Source organism: Liolophura sinensis, chromosome 7 (genome assembly GCF_032854445.1).
Source record: "Liolophura sinensis isolate JHLJ2023 chromosome 7, CUHK_Ljap_v2, whole genome shotgun sequence".
Classification (NCBI taxonomy): domain Eukaryota; kingdom Metazoa; phylum Mollusca; class Polyplacophora; order Chitonida; family Chitonidae; genus Liolophura; species Liolophura sinensis.
In genome coordinates this window covers 52,617,131-52,635,666 of record NC_088301.1, presented here as the reverse complement: position 1 = coordinate 52,635,666, position 18,536 = coordinate 52,617,131, and the positions used below count along the sequence as shown (strand labels likewise).

Below are 18,536 nucleotides of genomic sequence, written 5' to 3'. Positions count from 1 at the left end.
TGTCAGCGGACATTATTAGCCAAAGAAAAGTTGTCTATAGTCTAACTCTTCAGTATTTTCCACTGGTGTATATATTACAGTGATGTTAATTTCTTCAGAATTCATCACAATCGGTAACCTCTGTTATGTTATAAAATGGCTTTTGATTCATGGAAATTCCGTATATTCAGATGACTTTCACTCTAATCAAAGGATGCAATCCATTTATGTTATTGAAAAGAATATAAGAATTTGATATCGTTGTGTAAAAATTGAGTCTCATAGGCCTATAAACAAGGATCTCGTTTACCTCATTTCAGCCTCTCGTTTATCTCACTATAGCCCCTCGCCAACACAATTGCTTTTAACAGTAACTAAATCTAGATGGTTTACATATACTGAGTTCCAACAGTGCTTTATTGTTCTATCGCTTAACATTCATACACTGAAGTTGTCTTCCAAAGTGAACAAGACAGCCTGATTGAGGCGCAAAAGAGATTACATCGTTTCAACACATTATAAAGCAAACGTCTCTGAGGAACCATGGTCGTGGTTTTCCCCGGTTTCCTCCCACCATAATGCTGGCCACCGTCGTATAAGTGAAATATTCTTGAGTATGTCGTAAAACACAATCAAATAAATAAATAAATAAATCTAAGGAACCAAGCCAGATCAGTTATTTTTTTTTATTATGCCCATAACAAATTAAAAATAAACCAGCATTCTGAAAGTATTGTTTTCCCAATACACGTCCCCTAGAGGTATGAGCGGTCAGAATAATACATTTCAAATATATCAACAAAACTTTAAAACTAAACAGTATCTTCTTACCAGAAGTATTAGCACACACTGGACTACACTAGCAATGATGGAACTGTGCCACATAGCACTGAGTACTTACGACTGTTCCTTTATACGTTAAATGTGTTTATTTCCTGTTATATTTCCTTCGGATATGTCCCATTTCTTTGTGCATTATCATTAGTGGTTGTCTCATTAGGTCTACACATTCTTATTTGGTTGCCCAAATTGATCAGTGTATTACATAAAAGGGCACCGTGTCAGAAACAAGTACAGTTAAAAGCCTTCTGCCGCAAAAGTGAAAGTGGTGGATTCAGACAAATATATGACATATAGTGAACAACTTGCTCGATGTGAGCTTACTTTAGAAGAACACATATTGCTGACTATTTCAGTCTTAACAAAGTCATTAAGTCTTACCTACTACTGAGGAAATGGCTTCAAAAGTAGTAAAACATGCTCATATCAATAATGGAAACATAATGACAATTTTAAGCATACATAAGTCTTTCTATGATTCTTAACGACAATATACTAGTAATTACCTTAAGAATTGTGGCAGTAAATATGCACCTAGGAATATGAAGGATTTCTCTAATAGCAAAGCGAAAAATCGACATGCAACACCAGATAAAATAATAGAAAAAGTAATAATTGAAGGCGATCGACTGTAAAACAGACGATTAATGCATGAAAGTTCTACATTGCACCATCCTATGATGTCCATTCAATGCTATAGGGCGGTATGATTATGCCAGCAATGATGTTGTATATTCATACCTTATCCACAAGTTACTGCATGTCCAGTTAGTTTATATCAAACGGCACCTTTTCCGGAATGTCATCTTCACTGATGTCAGGAGGAAAGAAGGAGGTCCTAATTCTCTGATGATGATAAATAGCATATGGACAACAGCTTGATTGATTGATTGAATGATTGGTCTTACAACAGATCGATCAGAGCCACAACAACATTCTTGCCTTATTTTATTCTAGGCCAATTGATTATACGTGGCATAACTGGCAATAGTACTGTTCAAGAGGCTACAGGATAACATTTTTACTGAATAATATTTTAATCTACACATACATAATTAATTTCCTGATTCAGGCTGAATACGTGAACTTCTCTGTCTCAACTATAAACGTTTAGTATCATTTTTTCATTAGAAAATCATTCACACCATAAGTGCTAATTTCTGCAGTTAATCCGTAATTTGGATGATAGAGGCCTAAATCATATTGGTACAGCGGGGCATTAATGCTGAGTTCTCACCATTCGCAAGGGTCCTTCAGCCTTGATCAGCTGGATGATCATTCCTGCAGGTATGCACAAAGTGGACGACAATGTAAGCAACCAGCCCACGATCTCCGCCCAGTTAGGGTATCCCTTCCCCTGGTAAGTCACTGCTTTGTACCCCACCAAGCTAAACAGGAAGACGCCCTGTAGACGAAGGAAGTTTGAACACAAAATACAAAGACATGCACGGATTACAATAAAACAGGTTACAGTTGTTTAGAACCGGATCTAGAGATCGCTAATTTTGCTGTTCCATTGATGTTAAAAGATTTCGCGCGAAAGCTAAACTATAATATTTTCGATTAAAAACGACGAGTCTACGTCGGTGTGATTATGCAGTCCTATAACACAGCACAGAAACGACAGTGTGATAGTTGCCAAATGGTAATCTGTGCAATATGGCCGTTTGTCAGTTAGGGTATTATTCTAACTGTTCATATAAATGCTTATATGGTAGTAACGCACACAGCCTCTAGAACCACGGTGTGAAAACAATATGAATAGGAAGCGAAAACACTCCATATCTTTATTATACGGTGTGGACCTTATTGGGATTTAATAAGCCTAGGTAAAAAGTATTACTTAAAACACCTACATTCAGCACTTTACTATGCTACAAGCTTTATGAGGGCTGTGTTTAGCCATTAAAAGTACACAACGTAAGGACTCAAAAACGTAAATGGAAGCTTTAGACAAATCAAATAAGTAAATAAAGGAGACCTCTTACGGCGCAAATTAAAGGTGTTGTCACGATCCAGCAATATTTGAAGATTGGGCTGGGTCTGAAACCAATCATCTGTTCGATGTTTTGGTAAAACCTCTCTGCGCCTGTAAAGGAAAATGACAAATACATAATTTTTGGTCAGATTCACCTCGATCTTTTTATTTACTATTCTTGAAGTCGGACAACACTCACTTTTAATCTGGCAGGATGAATATCAACATAGCAACGGTACACTGATATTTTGTTAAATCAAATAGAAATTGGTTATTTATGGACATTCATGTACATGTACATAACCAGGTCAAAAAGCCAAGGCCAAGCGTATATCTCTAATAAACCATATTTTCCCCCGGTCTCTGCCCGGTTTCCTCACACCATAATGCTGGCCGCCGTCGTATAAGTGAAATATTCTTGAGTACCGCGTAAAACACCAATCAAATAAATAAATAAATAAATATAAACCATATTAAGGTTACACTATGATTACACCTGCACAGGTATACTCATCCCCAAATTGTCACATATAAACATTCCCAACTATGTGGTCACTTTATAAAAGCCACACAACTTACCGTAAAACCAACCTACTGCGACGCTTTCAAAGAACACCACAAACAAGAGACAGATTCGTGACCCAGCATACCAATCAAACAGCTGGAAGACATAGATTCCTCCCTGAAGGCAGGAAGTAAACTACAGTAGCATGCCTGAAAATACTCTTCTGATCTTATAACTATTGTGATACAGATGATATTTAGGATTTAAAAAGGATATAAAGAATATTCATGTTTAAATACAATGGAGATTTTCCATACAGCGACGCATTTTTTTTTTTAAAGATTCAGTCTGATAATGTGTTAAAAATCAAACACGGTGTGCTAAAACCCATCCTTAGTTAATTTTTGTATTAAAACTTTTCGCAGTTTTACCTGAGTAACTATGCTCAATCCCACTAAGTAAGACAACAGACAGGTAACTGCAATAAACATCTTGCGGCGTCTCCTGAGCATCTTTGGGAATTCATCGATAATTGACGCGAAGAAACCTTCCATCATGCAAAACTATGAAGAACAAAGTGATATATTCTTTCAGTTTATACAATTTTCGTTTTTAGACTTCTATATTAATAAACGAAGACCAGAACACTTTTCTCCAACTTCTACCACGAGTGATGAATATTATAGATAAATCGCAGCAATGATATACACATCCAGCTAATATATATCAAGATAGTGTTTAACGCATTATCTGCAACATTGTGTAACACAGCTTAGAATTGAAATTAGAAAAACTGCATCAGTTTATTTATTTATTTTTAATGACGTTTAACGTCTTGCCGTAGGGTTCAATGCGTCCACTGACCTGTGTGTCTAACCCCACCACAAAGAGCATGATGAAGAATAAACTAGCCCAGATCGGAGCCGCGGGTAGTTGAGACAGGGCAGATGGATAAACAATAAAAGCCAGCCCAGGACCTAGTGAAAAGTGATACACGATTGATCATAAGAAACAGATAAACAAGAACAATCCGTAACATATATGATAAAATAAGAAATAAGTTAACAGAGAATGTACATTATTCTCTGAATGATTAAGATATTACTTTACTCTCAATAATACAGCATTGCTCATTGACCAACACGTCATTTAAATTTCTCAACAGGAGTGAATCTTATCGCCTCTAAACACAGTAAATGGATCCTTCGTATCTGCCTACCTGACGCACTCACGTCAGCAACTGAGGTCCCCAGGGTGTGTGCCATAAATCCTAGGATGCAAAAGATGGCGAAGCCCACTGTTATGCTGGTGCAACTGTTAATAGTTGCCACCACGATAGCAGACCTACCGTAAAGTAAAAAAGATTTAGGGCCAGTTAAGACATCACGATGGATTGATGTAATGAGCGATAACTTTATAATGGTGTGAAGAAAAAAAAGTTTCACGATGGATTATGAGTCTTGCATAAAGAGGAAAACAGTGAAAGGCAAGGACAACTAACTTGTGCATGTTATGGCTCCTCTTGTTGTAACTACCCATGACGATCACTGCGCCAAATCCCACACCGGTGGAATAGAACACCTGAGACGCGGCGTCCACCCACACCTGGAATAAATACCGAACCAGATGTCCGAATACATAAGCTGACCTAAACTATCAAGATTGCATTACCAGACTATTTAGACTATGAATTCAAATACATGTTTGGAACCAAATACAGATATACTTGATTTTTAAACAATGGAAGGCATTTTTCTACTGCATCCAAGAAGCATTAATTCAATTAATTTTTCTTGAATTGTCTTAAAATTTCTTAAAAGAAAAAACATAGATCCTATTCTTCAGACCAAAGAAAGAGAAATTAAATTGACGCAGTATTATCAGTTGAATGCAAAAGTGTGGTGTTACATATGTAGTTTTGCGTTATATAAGGGGAGCAATTGTTTAAGATTGCCGACATTTTAAGTTTTTGTTCCTACAGTCAGTATCACTTTCTTAAATTCTAAAGATTTTTCATTATACATTTTTTATTTGTGGGAAGTTCATTTAACTTTTTTGTTTTGTTTTTTAAATAAATTTATTATTGTTTTTTGAAGGAAAAGAAAAAATCTACATGCTAACCATTTTAGAAACCTTTTTTCAGTGACAATTTCACTGCGCTGCGTCCTCATTGTCATCTACATCAACAATCCTAGTATTACGACAATAGAAAAGGTATCATAATTCGAAGCGATGGCACAAATCATATTTCATGAAAAGCTCATGCACAGCGGTCCTATTCAGTAGTACTGTTTTCCACAATAGATTAGTGAAAAAACCCTAAAAGTTTTTATGCTTGCATAACTTGCATAAGTTTTAATTATACAGTTACACTATTCATGCGTATTACGTTTCAAAGATACATTCTCTGGTTTGAACATTTAGTCAATGTAGTTTTATATGTTACCTGGGAATCGGCCAATCTATGGAGTTGGGGATACAGGTAAAATTTAATTCCTTCCCCAGCACCTGGTAGTGTGGCTCCACGAACAAGGAGAACCAACATGAGTGCATATGGCAGCAAGGCTGTCAGGTAAATTATCTGAAAATGACAAAGTCCTTCTTCCCTTACGTTGCCTAGTTCAACAAGAAAGCTTGCAGCAGTTGTAAAGATTTCCTGTTCTTGAAGTGAAAATAAATTTATTTGAGGTCTTCTATGGTTTGAATATTTACATATGTTTCTGTACATAAGGACAGCTATATACTATTAAGTCTTGCTCATCAAAGCAACAGAATAAAGCCACTAGTGGTTTTCATATGGTATTCGTAAGTTTAATTGGCGAATCGAACTTTACGATAAATGGAGTTTACCTTTCCGCTCCATTTGATACCTTTCCAAATGCAAAAGTAGCAGATAATCCAAACAAGTAACAGCAACAGTGCCATTTTCCAGTGTACCAGACCGGGTTCACTAATACTGGAGCTCTGCCACAATGTGTAGCGACTGGAAAATCATAGACGTTTGCTAAATGAAAGGTTCATAATTACAGCAAACATTCGTTAATTAAAGTTTTTTCTTAACTTTAAGAGGTTCTTGATACTTTGGTATGCTTGAATACCTTCTGGGTAAAAGGTAATTCCATTTTAAAGCACTTCAGGATAAGGTTGAAAAAACAATTTGGTGAAATTGGTTAGGGTTTACTTTCGCTGTCAATTTCAATACAGCAATATCTTTGGAGTATTGCAAGAGGAATTTTCACTTCAATTTCACAATCACCACAGGCGCACTACGAAACTTGTGACTCACCTGATAAAAATAATTTTTATTTGAAGATACAGGTGCGCTTATATTTTTAACAACATCCTTTTGTTTTTTAATAATGCAAGGGCACTTACAACCAAAATTGTATTTCCGGGGACTCATACTGAACAGACGAATTCCTAGCCGATCCATTGACACAAGCACCTGTCGCGTTTCCAAACGATGTCTTGTAAGAGTCGGAAGCGTTGATCCTTGACGTAATATTTACACAAGCTGAAGGACGATCAGCAAAGCTGGCCAGGCACGCGTCTGTATTCCACGAATTGTCACAGGTTACCCAGGGTAAGGTCAAACGAAATGAATGGAACATGTACCACAAAGACCATGCCATAATGACAGTGTAGTACATGTTCAACCAACATGTGATAACAATGAACGAGAAACCCACACCTGCAAAAAAGCACATTACTGAATTAGAATTACTAACATAATGTATAGAATACTTGTAGGCTGAAACTGAAAAAAATATACAAAGGAAAACAATTTTTGTGTTTGTACGTAAAATGTTACACAGTAATAAATGGTGGATATGATAAATCTTTTTCAATCAAATAAAATTTATCATGAAAACACATGCGTTGTACTGAAATATACGTATTGTTTTACTGAATTAATTTGTTTTCACTTTTTTCAAGAAATGGGACAAGCTATTGCACAAAGATGCAGCGAATGTTGAAACCTGCACGCACATATTTTCATAATATAACGTTATAATATTTTTTGTGGAATGTGGCTTTGGATTATCGTGAATACAACTGTGTACTCACCTTTGAAGGCAGGCATTCTACTCCAGATGCCAAGAGCCCCTTTGCGATAGAACTGGCCCAATGCCAGCTCAAGGAAGTACATAGGCATTCCTGCTAGGATGACTGTAGTGACGTAAGGGATGAGAAATGCGCCTACAAGTCAGAGAAAGGGTATCTACACCAAATTTGGTGTACACGCATATGGCAGATGCATTAAATTCTATCTTTTAAAAAGATAGGTATGATTAAAAGAACTGTAAGCTGTGATTTTCAGTACTTAATCTGACGATGCTTTTCCTTTAACAAAGCACATTCATGGGGTAGGGTGTACAGTAAGCCTTATAGTAACACAGATATTGATATACATACATATCAAAACAAGGACGGTGTAGTTAAATATGAACAACATTCCTCCATGACACACAAATTAACTATTTGTAATCTTAAACACATTACACGGTTTCCTTCCTTATTACACAAGTAATATTCTCGTCTGGTATCATAACTTTTATGGCATAAATTCTACAAAGCAATGGCAAGTTTTTTTATGCAGCTAGATAGGCTATCTATGTGAGAATTATGTGTCTGAGGTGGATTATACAGCATGGATGAAAAGGTAACTTACCTCCTCCATTCTTGTAGCAAAGGTATGGAAATTTCCACACATTACCAAGACCTACGCAGTACCCTATGCATGAAATGATGAAGTCAAATCGACCTTGCCAAGTTTCGCGCTCTTCACCATCGTTCTGTTTGTCCTGAGTCACTTTTTGAATGTCTGTCGACAGCTCATTCAGCAACACAGACATTCTGGATTCTTCATTCGTGGCTGAAGTAGTACCTGCATGGAAAAGTACACCACAGCTTGGTGTGGTGCACATAAGATTTAACACAATATGTTTATTGTGGTCAAATCATTATTTTTCCAAAGCCATTTTTAATATTCCAAAATATGTACAGCTGTCTTTTCATGTTCTCCTCAATGGTCTCCAGATAACCTTTACCTGTTACAGACAACTGATAGCATTTATGACAAGATCGTTTTTGGCTAAGTGAACTTCGAAACGTGCAACAGCACAATCATAAAAGCATTATTTACATCTTAGACCAGCTTTGTGTCGAACACATATGTTAATATTTCCATCAAACTCCAGTAAAACAGATCATACCAGCGGAGGCCATGAGTGTTTTCAGACCCCGAGGTCTACTGCCTCGACACCGGTGAGCGGCTCCACGGCTCCACGGAGAGCACTGTACAAGCTTTTCCACGGAGAGCCTACGCTGTACATCATCGATGACAGTAGCGCTCTGAAGGCGTTTTCGCAGAAAAAGGATATGCTCATTTCCCCAGCTTTCTCCGGCCTGCGCGAGCAGACGTGTTGGGTTGCCCCTTCCGCTGTAAAAATCACTACTAGTTTGAAGACTGTCATCCCGAGGCGGGAGGAGAGAACGGCGGCTCGGCAGCTGCTTGCAGAGAACCGACACACTAAGCTTGTGTTGAAGACTGATAAGCCAGCTGTATATCAGGTATGCCAGCATGTATGCTATCACACAGCTACTGCTGGTCGGCAGCACTCGCTGTACAGTCTCTGCTTTTTTTTTGGACTCGTGTACGACTATATTAAGCTAAGGCGCCTGCTCGTGGATATATAAGCAACAACTATCCCACCTCTTCTCCACGTGTTCAGAAGGAATAGAATGGACTGTGACGACCTGATCGACAAGCTCCTTGATAAAGGGGACGAAGGGGGCGCTTAAATGACTAAGACTCTCAGGGAGACTGCATTGTAGATGTATTCAATGGCGGCAAGCAAATTTCTACCTAGAATCGACGGAAGTTAGTAGAAGAGCAAGGGGCGCACCCATTTGTTGCACACGCGCTCAGCAGGGCGGCTTTCTTACATACCTTTGTCTTTGGGAGTTAGTGTTAAACGTTGTTTTGGAAATGGATCTTGCGATTATCGATTTGGAACGCCTTTTACGGGCTACGAATGGTATATGAATGTCGGACGTGACGCTTATATTTATAACCTGTGCATGCCCCGATTCTGCTGGTTGTTTTTGACCCCGAGGCGAGGCCTCCGCACAATTATACCAACAACTATGAATTACAACAATATGTATAGGACTAACCCTGGGAATAGTGGTGCATGTTCCCAGGGCGAGTCAATAAATGATTCGTTTGCACTAACACCCATTTCCATCCAAATACCGGATATATTTGAGAACATTAAACATGGTATTTCCACCAAACCGTGTTCTATCCAATTGAACGATCGTTTGACACTGAATTCCCAAAGCAAACATTTAACTATTTCCAAATGTGGACATCCCAATTGTCTTAAATGTCAATCATTTGATACATCCGCCACTTTTATTTCTTCACTGACTGGTAAATGTTATTCTGTTAATTCCTACATTAACCTAAGTTGTATTGCGCCCAACTGTATTTACTTGGTAATATGCAAGAAGTGTGGTCAGCAGTATGTTGGGAAGATCACTCAGAAACTACATCTACGGGTGAACGGGCACTGTAAGTTCGTGCGCAAGAAACAATTGCTAATAGGCAAGCATTTCTCTGTCTCCGACCACGACTGGAACCATTTCAGCATTCAAATAATAGAATCGGTTTATCTATCGACAAAAGAGACAGATGTCGAATTTGAACGTAAAATCCGTGACCGTGAGCTTTTCTGGATGCTAGAGATTGGTTCAGTCTTCCCATATGGGTTGAATGATAACGTTATGGGAATCGACATTGTAACATCTAACCAACCACATGACTCCATCATAACAAATTTATTCAAATACCATAAACATAGACCTCGCAGTCATGGTTGGAGGAAGTTCAGCAGAAACATGATTCACAAACATGTCATAGTTAGCTATTTAGTAGGATTGTCGTATGACACCAATAGCATGCATGCTCTACGCACAGTATTATATGCACTGCCACTGAACTTGCTAAAACAGGTAGTTCAAGACGTATCCAATAACATGCACAATTTTAATGTTCCACCTCACCTTGTACGCCTGTGTCAAGACATATTGTATTTTCGATTGTATCGCCCTGTAACTACAATTGAAACTCAATACGATCGACTCTTTCTGAAGATAAAATATTTAGACATTGGCATTGATTTAATTAACCTAACCACGCATCTTCAATGAACCTGATGTTCGTAGTGCTGTGCCTAATTATTTTAAAATCCATGAGCCCCCTTCCATATCCTATGAGTATACAAAACCTATCACTTCCAAAATTTTCAATTATTCCCAGGCCATCAATGAGTTCGATTTGGCGACGTATGCCTATGGCGGTTATAACTGTGATTGTGAATCCTCAGTTTTTACCCACGACAAATGTAAACATGTCCTGACAGGTGACCTTAATATTATTAAGAATCATCATCTAAAGAATCTCTTTGTGAGAGGTATAGAGAAAAGAGAAACGTCAACATTCGCGGCGCTTAAGGAATATGTTAAAAAATGGTCAAAACGGGAGAAAGTGGATTCTTCGGTACTTCGGCTTGATATTGTCAAAAAGAAGATTAGTTTAACTATACACCGTATAGACATTGATGCTCTACCTAAAGTTAAACAGGTTCTGAAGTATCCTACTGTGCAAGAAAGACTCTCCAATCTTCATAATAAACTTGTCATCACTGCAGCAGACAAGGCTCCTAATAATATCATCTTTATTTGCAAGAATTATCATTATCAAATTCTTGTTCAAGAACTATGTGCATCTATAACGACATCCACGTATTCTGCACTACATGTATTCTGGAGGAACTATTTAACAAACACAAAACCTTTCTTAAAGAAAGGCGCATAAATATACCTACACGTCATACAGAAATACCATAACCTTACTGGATTCCTAACATGCATAAATCCCCATACAAGGCTCGATTTATTGCGGGTTCAAGAAGTTGTACCACCAAACTATTGTCAACCCTATTTAGAGAATAAGTATTGTTGTGCCATAACAAAAAATTTAGGTGTCAACTGCATGTGGATTCTTAACAACTCCAAACGTCTTGCAGAAGAACTTGATGCTCATATGCATATACCGTACAAAGACTTATCCACATGGGATTTCTCTACTCTCTGTACTACGATTCCGCAGGAAGATCTTATTGAAAGAATATCGTCGTTAATTGTCTCGGTTTTTACTAAAACAGGTCACCATTACATTAACGTCAGAAGCAATAAGGTTTTCTTTAGTTCTACTCTTTATAAAGGTTACCACTCATGGGATGTTACATTATTCATTGAATTACTTGAATTTCTCATTAATAACATCTATGTGAAATTCAGGAGACACCATTTACCAACAGCGCACAGGTATTCCAATGGTTACCAACTGTGTGCCTCTTTTGGCAGACCTATACCAGTTTTCAAATGAATACGACTATATGCAGAAAATACTTAAAAGTAATATCTTTAAAACTCGATCCTTTTCATTTACCAAGCGGTATATTGATGATCTACTGGCGTTAAATAACCCCCATATTGCTGAAGCAATATAACACTCTCGTGGGCAGGTTTGGACAGAGCGTTCAGTGTCTCTGGCGACCTGCATTGTGATCAACCACATAGACTTCGCTGTTATCCCAACGTACATACCTATCGTGTATATGGTATTTAACAACACAGATGGCGCTGCTTGCCCAGTGTAACAGTCTATCTTGTTTGTCATGTGTAACATCAAAGATGGCGCCTCTTGTAGCATGAGATCCTTACATATTAACGGGAAAGACGTAATCGTAAGTTACTTTTGAATCACAATCTGATCGGTTAGAGTCTGTAACGCTCGTCATTTTCAAACTGTATCTAATACCGCTTAACCCAGGGCTAGGGACCTTAAAGGCAGCCATGCTCATTACATGTGCATGATGCCTTTATGAAAAGTGGCAATTAAAGCGCGACTGAGATACTTGTTTAATTGTTATTTGATCTGGAACTCATTCACGGACTACGAATTTAAACTTTGATTTGGAATTCATCCCTGGAATATTCATTGTTTGCCCGGCATCATTGAAAACTGATGACTGCTTCTCTCTTGTGTGTTACTGGCTTTATTTCCTATTTGTATAATTTCTTACATACCTTTGTCTTTGGGAGCTAGTGTTAATCGTTGTTTTGGAAATGGATCTTGCAATTATCGAGTTGGAACGCCCTTTACGGACTACGAATGGTATATGAATGTCGGACATGACGCTTATATTTCCACAAACATGGCAGGTCGTGGCGGTGTTGTAGGCCTGTCCGTCCTTTTGTGTCATCCTCATGGCCTTTGGGTTAACCCAAAACCGTCTTGATCTTGCACAACTGCCTATCACACGGCACCACGATGAACCAGTAACTGCAAGCCTAATGCTGTTGTGTTTTTCGGGTGTTGCTTTTTGTGGGATCCAGTTCTGGACCCTCCACCTGAGTAGTGAGAGCCTCAGTGTCTGCATAGATGATGTTACGGGCCGGCAGCTGCTTATGGTGGTTGTGGAAGGCCAACTTGGTTTTTGCACTCTTCTACCATCTGTGCCCTCACAGCGGTCTGACTGATACCTTTGCACTCTGGCTTGTGTTCTTCCAGCAGGCCCTGCCTGGTGTAGCCGTGCCGGCAGCGCTCGCATAGGTGCTTTCGCTCCCGGTGCTTGCTCTGGTCATAGAGCAGGCGGTTAAAGTCCTTGACCCAGGAATGGTGGAATTTGCTGGCATTCTCAATCAACAGCAGGTTGATCCGTGAGAAGTCCCCTGACTGTTTGCTGATGTGGTGTACGATCACGCCTTTGTCCCAGCCGAAGACGTTTATTGCCAAGTTGTTCTGCCACTCGACTTTTGGGATCTGTGAGACGGGTGTGGGGGCGTCGATCCCTTCGAAGTTGAGGTCATCGTCGGTTGGGTACTTGGTAGGCCTGCCCACGTGGTCATTGGCTGGGAATAAGGCAGACCGAAGCGCCGATCTCAGGCAACTACCTTCTTGTTCCTCATAGCTGTTGGCAATGGGATGTAGGAACCTCATCCCAGCGGCTGGTATCGAGCGATAACCAGCCATAAAGCTTCCACCCGATCGACAACCCATTCTGACCCTCTGTGCGTCCATTTCTCAAGGGTTTCCAAGCTAACTGTGAGGGAAGGCTTTGCTAACTGCCTCTTCAACCTCACTCTTTTGCAGAAGGGCCTCCTGCTTGTGGTGGAGGATAGGGGCTGTGAACTCTTCACCTCCATCCGGCCCGGCTTTGCGCAGCTGGGCTTTGAGGGCGAGCTGAAATTTCAAACCACCAAGGGGTTGTACCTCCTATTCGAGCTTTCCCCTGATCTGGGGGCGCACCGCTTCTAGGAAAGCTGTAGGGTCTGCACCGTGTGAATGACTTCAGGCACGTTCACGTTTCGGAAAGCCTTAACACGCCTTTTTTGCATTTTGTGGTAGCCACATGCTGGGCTGCATTGATACTCATTTCTGAAGCCTAGTCCATACACTTTACATGGCTGTGTACCAGGGCTTTTCCTTAACCTGGCGAGGTGAACCCTACAGAAATTCCTAAGGCAGCTCTGACCACAGAGATCGAAAGATCCACACTTCAGCCACTTGCATGTGGTGTGTCCCTGAGGCATGCTGATTGTATGGGCATATCCGCAATAGTCAGCAAGTTTTAAATGGAGCCCCAGGCCGGCGAGGGGTGTGGAGCGGGCACTAGCCGATGGTGGCGAGGGTGGGTGGCCCAGAACCATATACTGCCATGGACGTGGGGCGTTATGGGCTTGCCCTATTGGGTTAAACGTGGGCTGGGCGCCCGCCAGGGGGATGGAGCGGGCCCTAGCCGGGGGTGGGCCAGAACCCCCGAAACATATACTACTTTCCAATACCAGGTCGTTCTCGTCTACCGTGTATTTATACCCTGGACAGAATGTGACCTTAACGCAGTTCTAGATGGATACTTCATCAGCCCTCATACTGATCCAAAACAAAGTCACCTGATCTTTATATTTCCAATTAACGTAAAAAATACCGAAAAGAAAATACTCTAGAATTTAAAAATGAATTTATGGAAATAAAATTGCATAGCTTTTCACTAAAACGTCGGATAAATGTCATCGAGGTGTATATAAATGTATACTTATCCTTCAACCTGAAATCAACAAGCATTGTATACCCCCAAAATAAGTGTTATATGATTCTTAAACGGGATTTTCCTCAAAAGGACTCACCTTTAGCGGAGTTGTTACCAAACACTGAAGGAGAAAAATGTAGGAGAGATTTTGAGGATTTTAAAGCGTACTATTATAGTATAGTCTGACGATTGTACGAACCAATTGGGCGATAGCTCGAAGGGACATGGGGCAATAATTCCAAACGATGGGTCGATGGCAAGAAGCGATTGGACGATGGTAAGTAGCGACAGGACAATTGCAAGAAATGATGGGATTATGGCAAGAAGTGATGGGACGATGACAAGGACGATGATAGGAAGGGATGGGTACATGACAGGAAGGGATGGGACGATTACAAGAATCAATAAGATGATGGCAGGAAGCTATCGGACGATGGAAAGAAGGAATAGCCCGAAAAAAGTAAAAACAAAAGTAGAAAAAAGTACCCTTGAGAATACAAAAGGATACCCTTATTGTCATTTTGTGTGTTTGTGAACATTGTGCAGAGCTTGAATATTGCAATAACATTTAAAGTGGACATAAAGTCAGCCACTAAATCTGAATTAATGAAGTATTCCAGAAATGTTCTAAAATATTTAAACAATTCTACACCTCTTATCAACAAAATAAATAGCAAACACTCGTCAGTATCTAGCAATTCATTTGATCACTTAATTTTTCCATGTTAAAGGCTATCTAGTGCACACTGACGAGTTACTGCAGTCTCCTTCCCAACATATACGTATAGTGACTTAGGCAGACATTTTCGGTTCCCTGCTCATAAATGGGTGGTCAAAAATGCACGAGTTTAACACTTCAGCTAACAGCCAAAATCCAGTTTATTGCATCGATATACCCACTATAAGAAACCACATTGACAATTCAGAGCCAACAGGTTTTTTGATGTGACAGCCAATTACCATGTGAAGCTTTCAGTACTAGTGATTGACCAACTTCTCAAAGGCTTTTACAGCATGGGTACTCGGAGGGAATGGTCCGCCAGAGCCATATCCCCAATATGGACTTCATCTTCTCGGCTTTCAAAACTTAATACAATGTTTTACATATTTTTCTTGGATTACTGTGTCCCATATCCTTTTTTCTATGTGTATACAGTGGCAGACGTTATGTTCAGTTTAAATACAAAAATAAACCGCAAGCAAAGACACGTTCCCAAGAAAGCTTATCAAACGGTTAGCCACTATATTATACTCAAATCATTCATGGCAGATCATACTCACGTGCAAAAAATGAGACATAGTTGTCTCTCGGTCATAATTTTATCTCAGGATTAGGATATTTATTAGCAGCTATCGTGGTTTATCCCAAAAATGCAAGATACTTGACAACAACAAGCCAATCAGTTTGGGAGAAATTTGAAAAAGGAAGTTAGTCATTTACAACCATTTGCACAATTTACAATAGAGAGGTTCTCAAAGCTCTCTCAAGGTCGCAAGTTCTTGCTGGTCCACTGTTTCTTTAAGCTAGGAAACAGTCTTATTTTGGTGTAAAACAGGACAGGCGTATATCTCTGTCTTATGGCAGTCTTGTTGATTTCTTGTTGATTTTCAGTCGCGTACGGCTTGTACTACAAGCGAAACGTTACTCGTCACGAAGAGTGGTTAATTATAACTTGAAGAACCTGACAGTTGAGGGGCGAATATTGGAGAAGGTAATCTGTCAAAATCCTTAAAGGGTTTATGTACGATGTTTCGCAGGAGAAAACCAACCAAGATGTCACTTTTATGTAAGGGGTTATATTTTCACCTCGAATTGTTAAGCTTAAATAATATATGACTATCGAGAATTGAAATTAGATGCATTAAAGTTTTCACATCCAGAATGTTGTGCCTGATTTAGAGAGACTTAAAGATGTCGATAAACCGACCTGATGGCTTGAACCATAATGGGTGTGAATCTAGTTAAATTACTGCCCATATAGAAGATATGGATTCTTATTTTCTTCTTATTTGGATTCTTAGAAGAATTTTAAGGTATGGTAGAGTAGAAACACAAAACTATATGTATTACACACACATATATATGCACTGGAAACCTCTTAATACACACACACACTATTATTACACACACCCACACCTGAAGGATACCTGAATAGCAAGGCTTTCGCTGGTTAACGTGTTTAAATCACTGACTCTCTACGTAGGCCCTTGGCCCATGAGATCGCTTGTTAAAATCCAGTTGTCGTTGTTTAGGCTTATCAGGTACCCGAAGAGGACAGGTCGTTCATTCTGGGCACTCCGGCTTTCTTAATCAATAAATCTTGAAGCCGCCTTATAACTGAAATTATAATTCTTACGCACCTTGTTTAACATAAATGAAATATATTCATAAAACATAGATACAAATTAATGTTATCAAGAGGAATTTACTAATGCTGCTTTTCATAAAGGAGTTCAAGGTGTGTCCATAATTATGAAGTCTCACCTGATGCTTGTAGCTGCCTCTGAGAAAATCTTGGTTGTTGTTAACAGGTCATATAAAAAGTCAACAATATTGTCAGAATCTCTGTAAATTATAATGGTTCAATCATCAATGCAATTTAAGAATTAATGCAAATCGGCGAGGAATCCTTTATACAATCAGGCCAACAGTCACTTCAGTTACTGGGGTGTTGAGCTCTGTACACATATGTAACCTGGAGACTGACCCTTGAACTGTGTTAATCAAGGCATTTATTTAGTCATCAACACGTAGTAGCACACATCTGCACTATCGTGACCTACCTTGAATTAAGGCATAAAACGGGCTATTAATTGTATCGCAATGTCGCTTTGCATCAATGGCCTTTCACTCCCATTGCCGTGAGGAATAATAAAATGTCTGTAATTTAAGACGTTATGTTTACGTCTTTCCATGTGTTGAATAATCACGAGTTGTATAAATTAAAGTAACTGCGTGTCCTTAATGTACCTTTCTTCAGTATCTATGGAAGCCAGTCGTTCATGTGAATTACGATTCTCTGACAATTTCAACACATTAGTTCAGAAAATTACGAATTACACAACAACTTCCATGTGTTTTTTGCTTACATTTCAATGTGAATCAGACATACAAAGATATGTATACACCTCTACGTCATGTATATGTGACCGTGTTGTCACAGAGGAAAGCTTTTCGTCTTTTTCTGTTGAGGAGATTCTTAGCATTAGAGGGAGTTGTACCTGCGGTGTAGAACAAGGAACGCTGGGATTGGGGTCTGCTTCTGAGTAATACAGTTTCTTGTGAATCATTTTTTTAATGTACAGTTCGATTGACATAAGTAAGCCGGGGGGGGGGGGGGGTAAAACAGACAGGCTTTATGCAAATAAAATCAATAATACCAAGCTAACTCGTAAGGTAAGGCTGATGACATATAAAGGTAATTTGTGCAGGGAGGTGTTGTGACATACACCTGTGCATCATATATACCTACATGTAGCGTTGGGAGGTGTTGTGACATACACCTGTGCATCATGTATACCTACATGTAGCGTTGGGAGGTGTTGTTACATACACCTGTGCATCATATATACCTACATGTAGCGTTGGGAGGTGTTGTGACATGCACCTGTAGATCATATATACCTACATGTAGCGTTTGGGGATGTGTTGTAAAATATACCTGTGCATCATATATACCTACATGCAGCGTTGGGAGGTGTTGTGACATGCACCTGTAACAGCATATATACCTACATGTAGCGGTGTGAGGCGTTGTGACATACACCTGTAAATCATATATACCTACGTGTATCGTTGTGAGGTGTTGTTGACATACACCTGTGCATCATGTATACCTACATGTGAACTTAGTTGTTATCTCTCAATCATCATGAACAAGCCAACGGATACCATCTTTTCACTAGTAACAATTTAGTCGTAACCAACTTCTTCCATAAACTCAACAGCATTAAACTTGCGTCATTGCTTGAAGTAAGGTGCGAAGATAAATACAATTAACGAGACACAACATGGACAGTAAAACACGAGCAGCGACGGAAGTCGTAAATCAACCTTAATCAGGGTTTA

General features: G+C 39.3%; 1 protein-coding gene across 5 annotated transcripts; it reads right to left on the bottom strand.

Moving 5' to 3' along the window:
* Positions 1-678: 678 nt before the first annotated feature.
* Positions 679-8,960, bottom strand: LOC135471379 (sodium- and chloride-dependent GABA transporter 1-like). Of its 5 annotated transcripts, none has more exons than XM_064750590.1 (14): positions 8,519-8,960; positions 7,975-8,190; positions 7,371-7,502; positions 6,678-6,993; positions 6,153-6,285; positions 5,749-5,883; positions 4,804-4,907; positions 4,522-4,646; positions 4,167-4,279; positions 3,734-3,865; positions 3,377-3,479; positions 2,808-2,908; positions 2,057-2,224; positions 679-1,665 (listed from the first exon to the last, which is right to left on the bottom strand). In XM_064750590.1, exons 1-14 carry the CDS (start codon positions 8,886-8,888, stop codon positions 1,588-1,590), a joined length of 2,226 nt encoding a protein of 741 aa, XP_064606660.1. In that variant the 5' UTR covers positions 8,889-8,960; the 3' UTR covers positions 679-1,587. The 5 variants fall into 5 exon arrangements, 3 of the variants coding, with proteins under 3 accessions (XP_064606660.1, XP_064606662.1, XP_064606661.1); XM_064750592.1 differs by having other exon boundaries at positions 7,975-8,213; positions 8,519-8,553; XM_064750591.1 differs by lacking the exon at positions 679-1,665 and having other exon boundaries at positions 2,104-2,224; positions 2,801-2,908.
* Between the last annotated feature and the right edge of the window lie 9,576 nt (positions 8,961-18,536).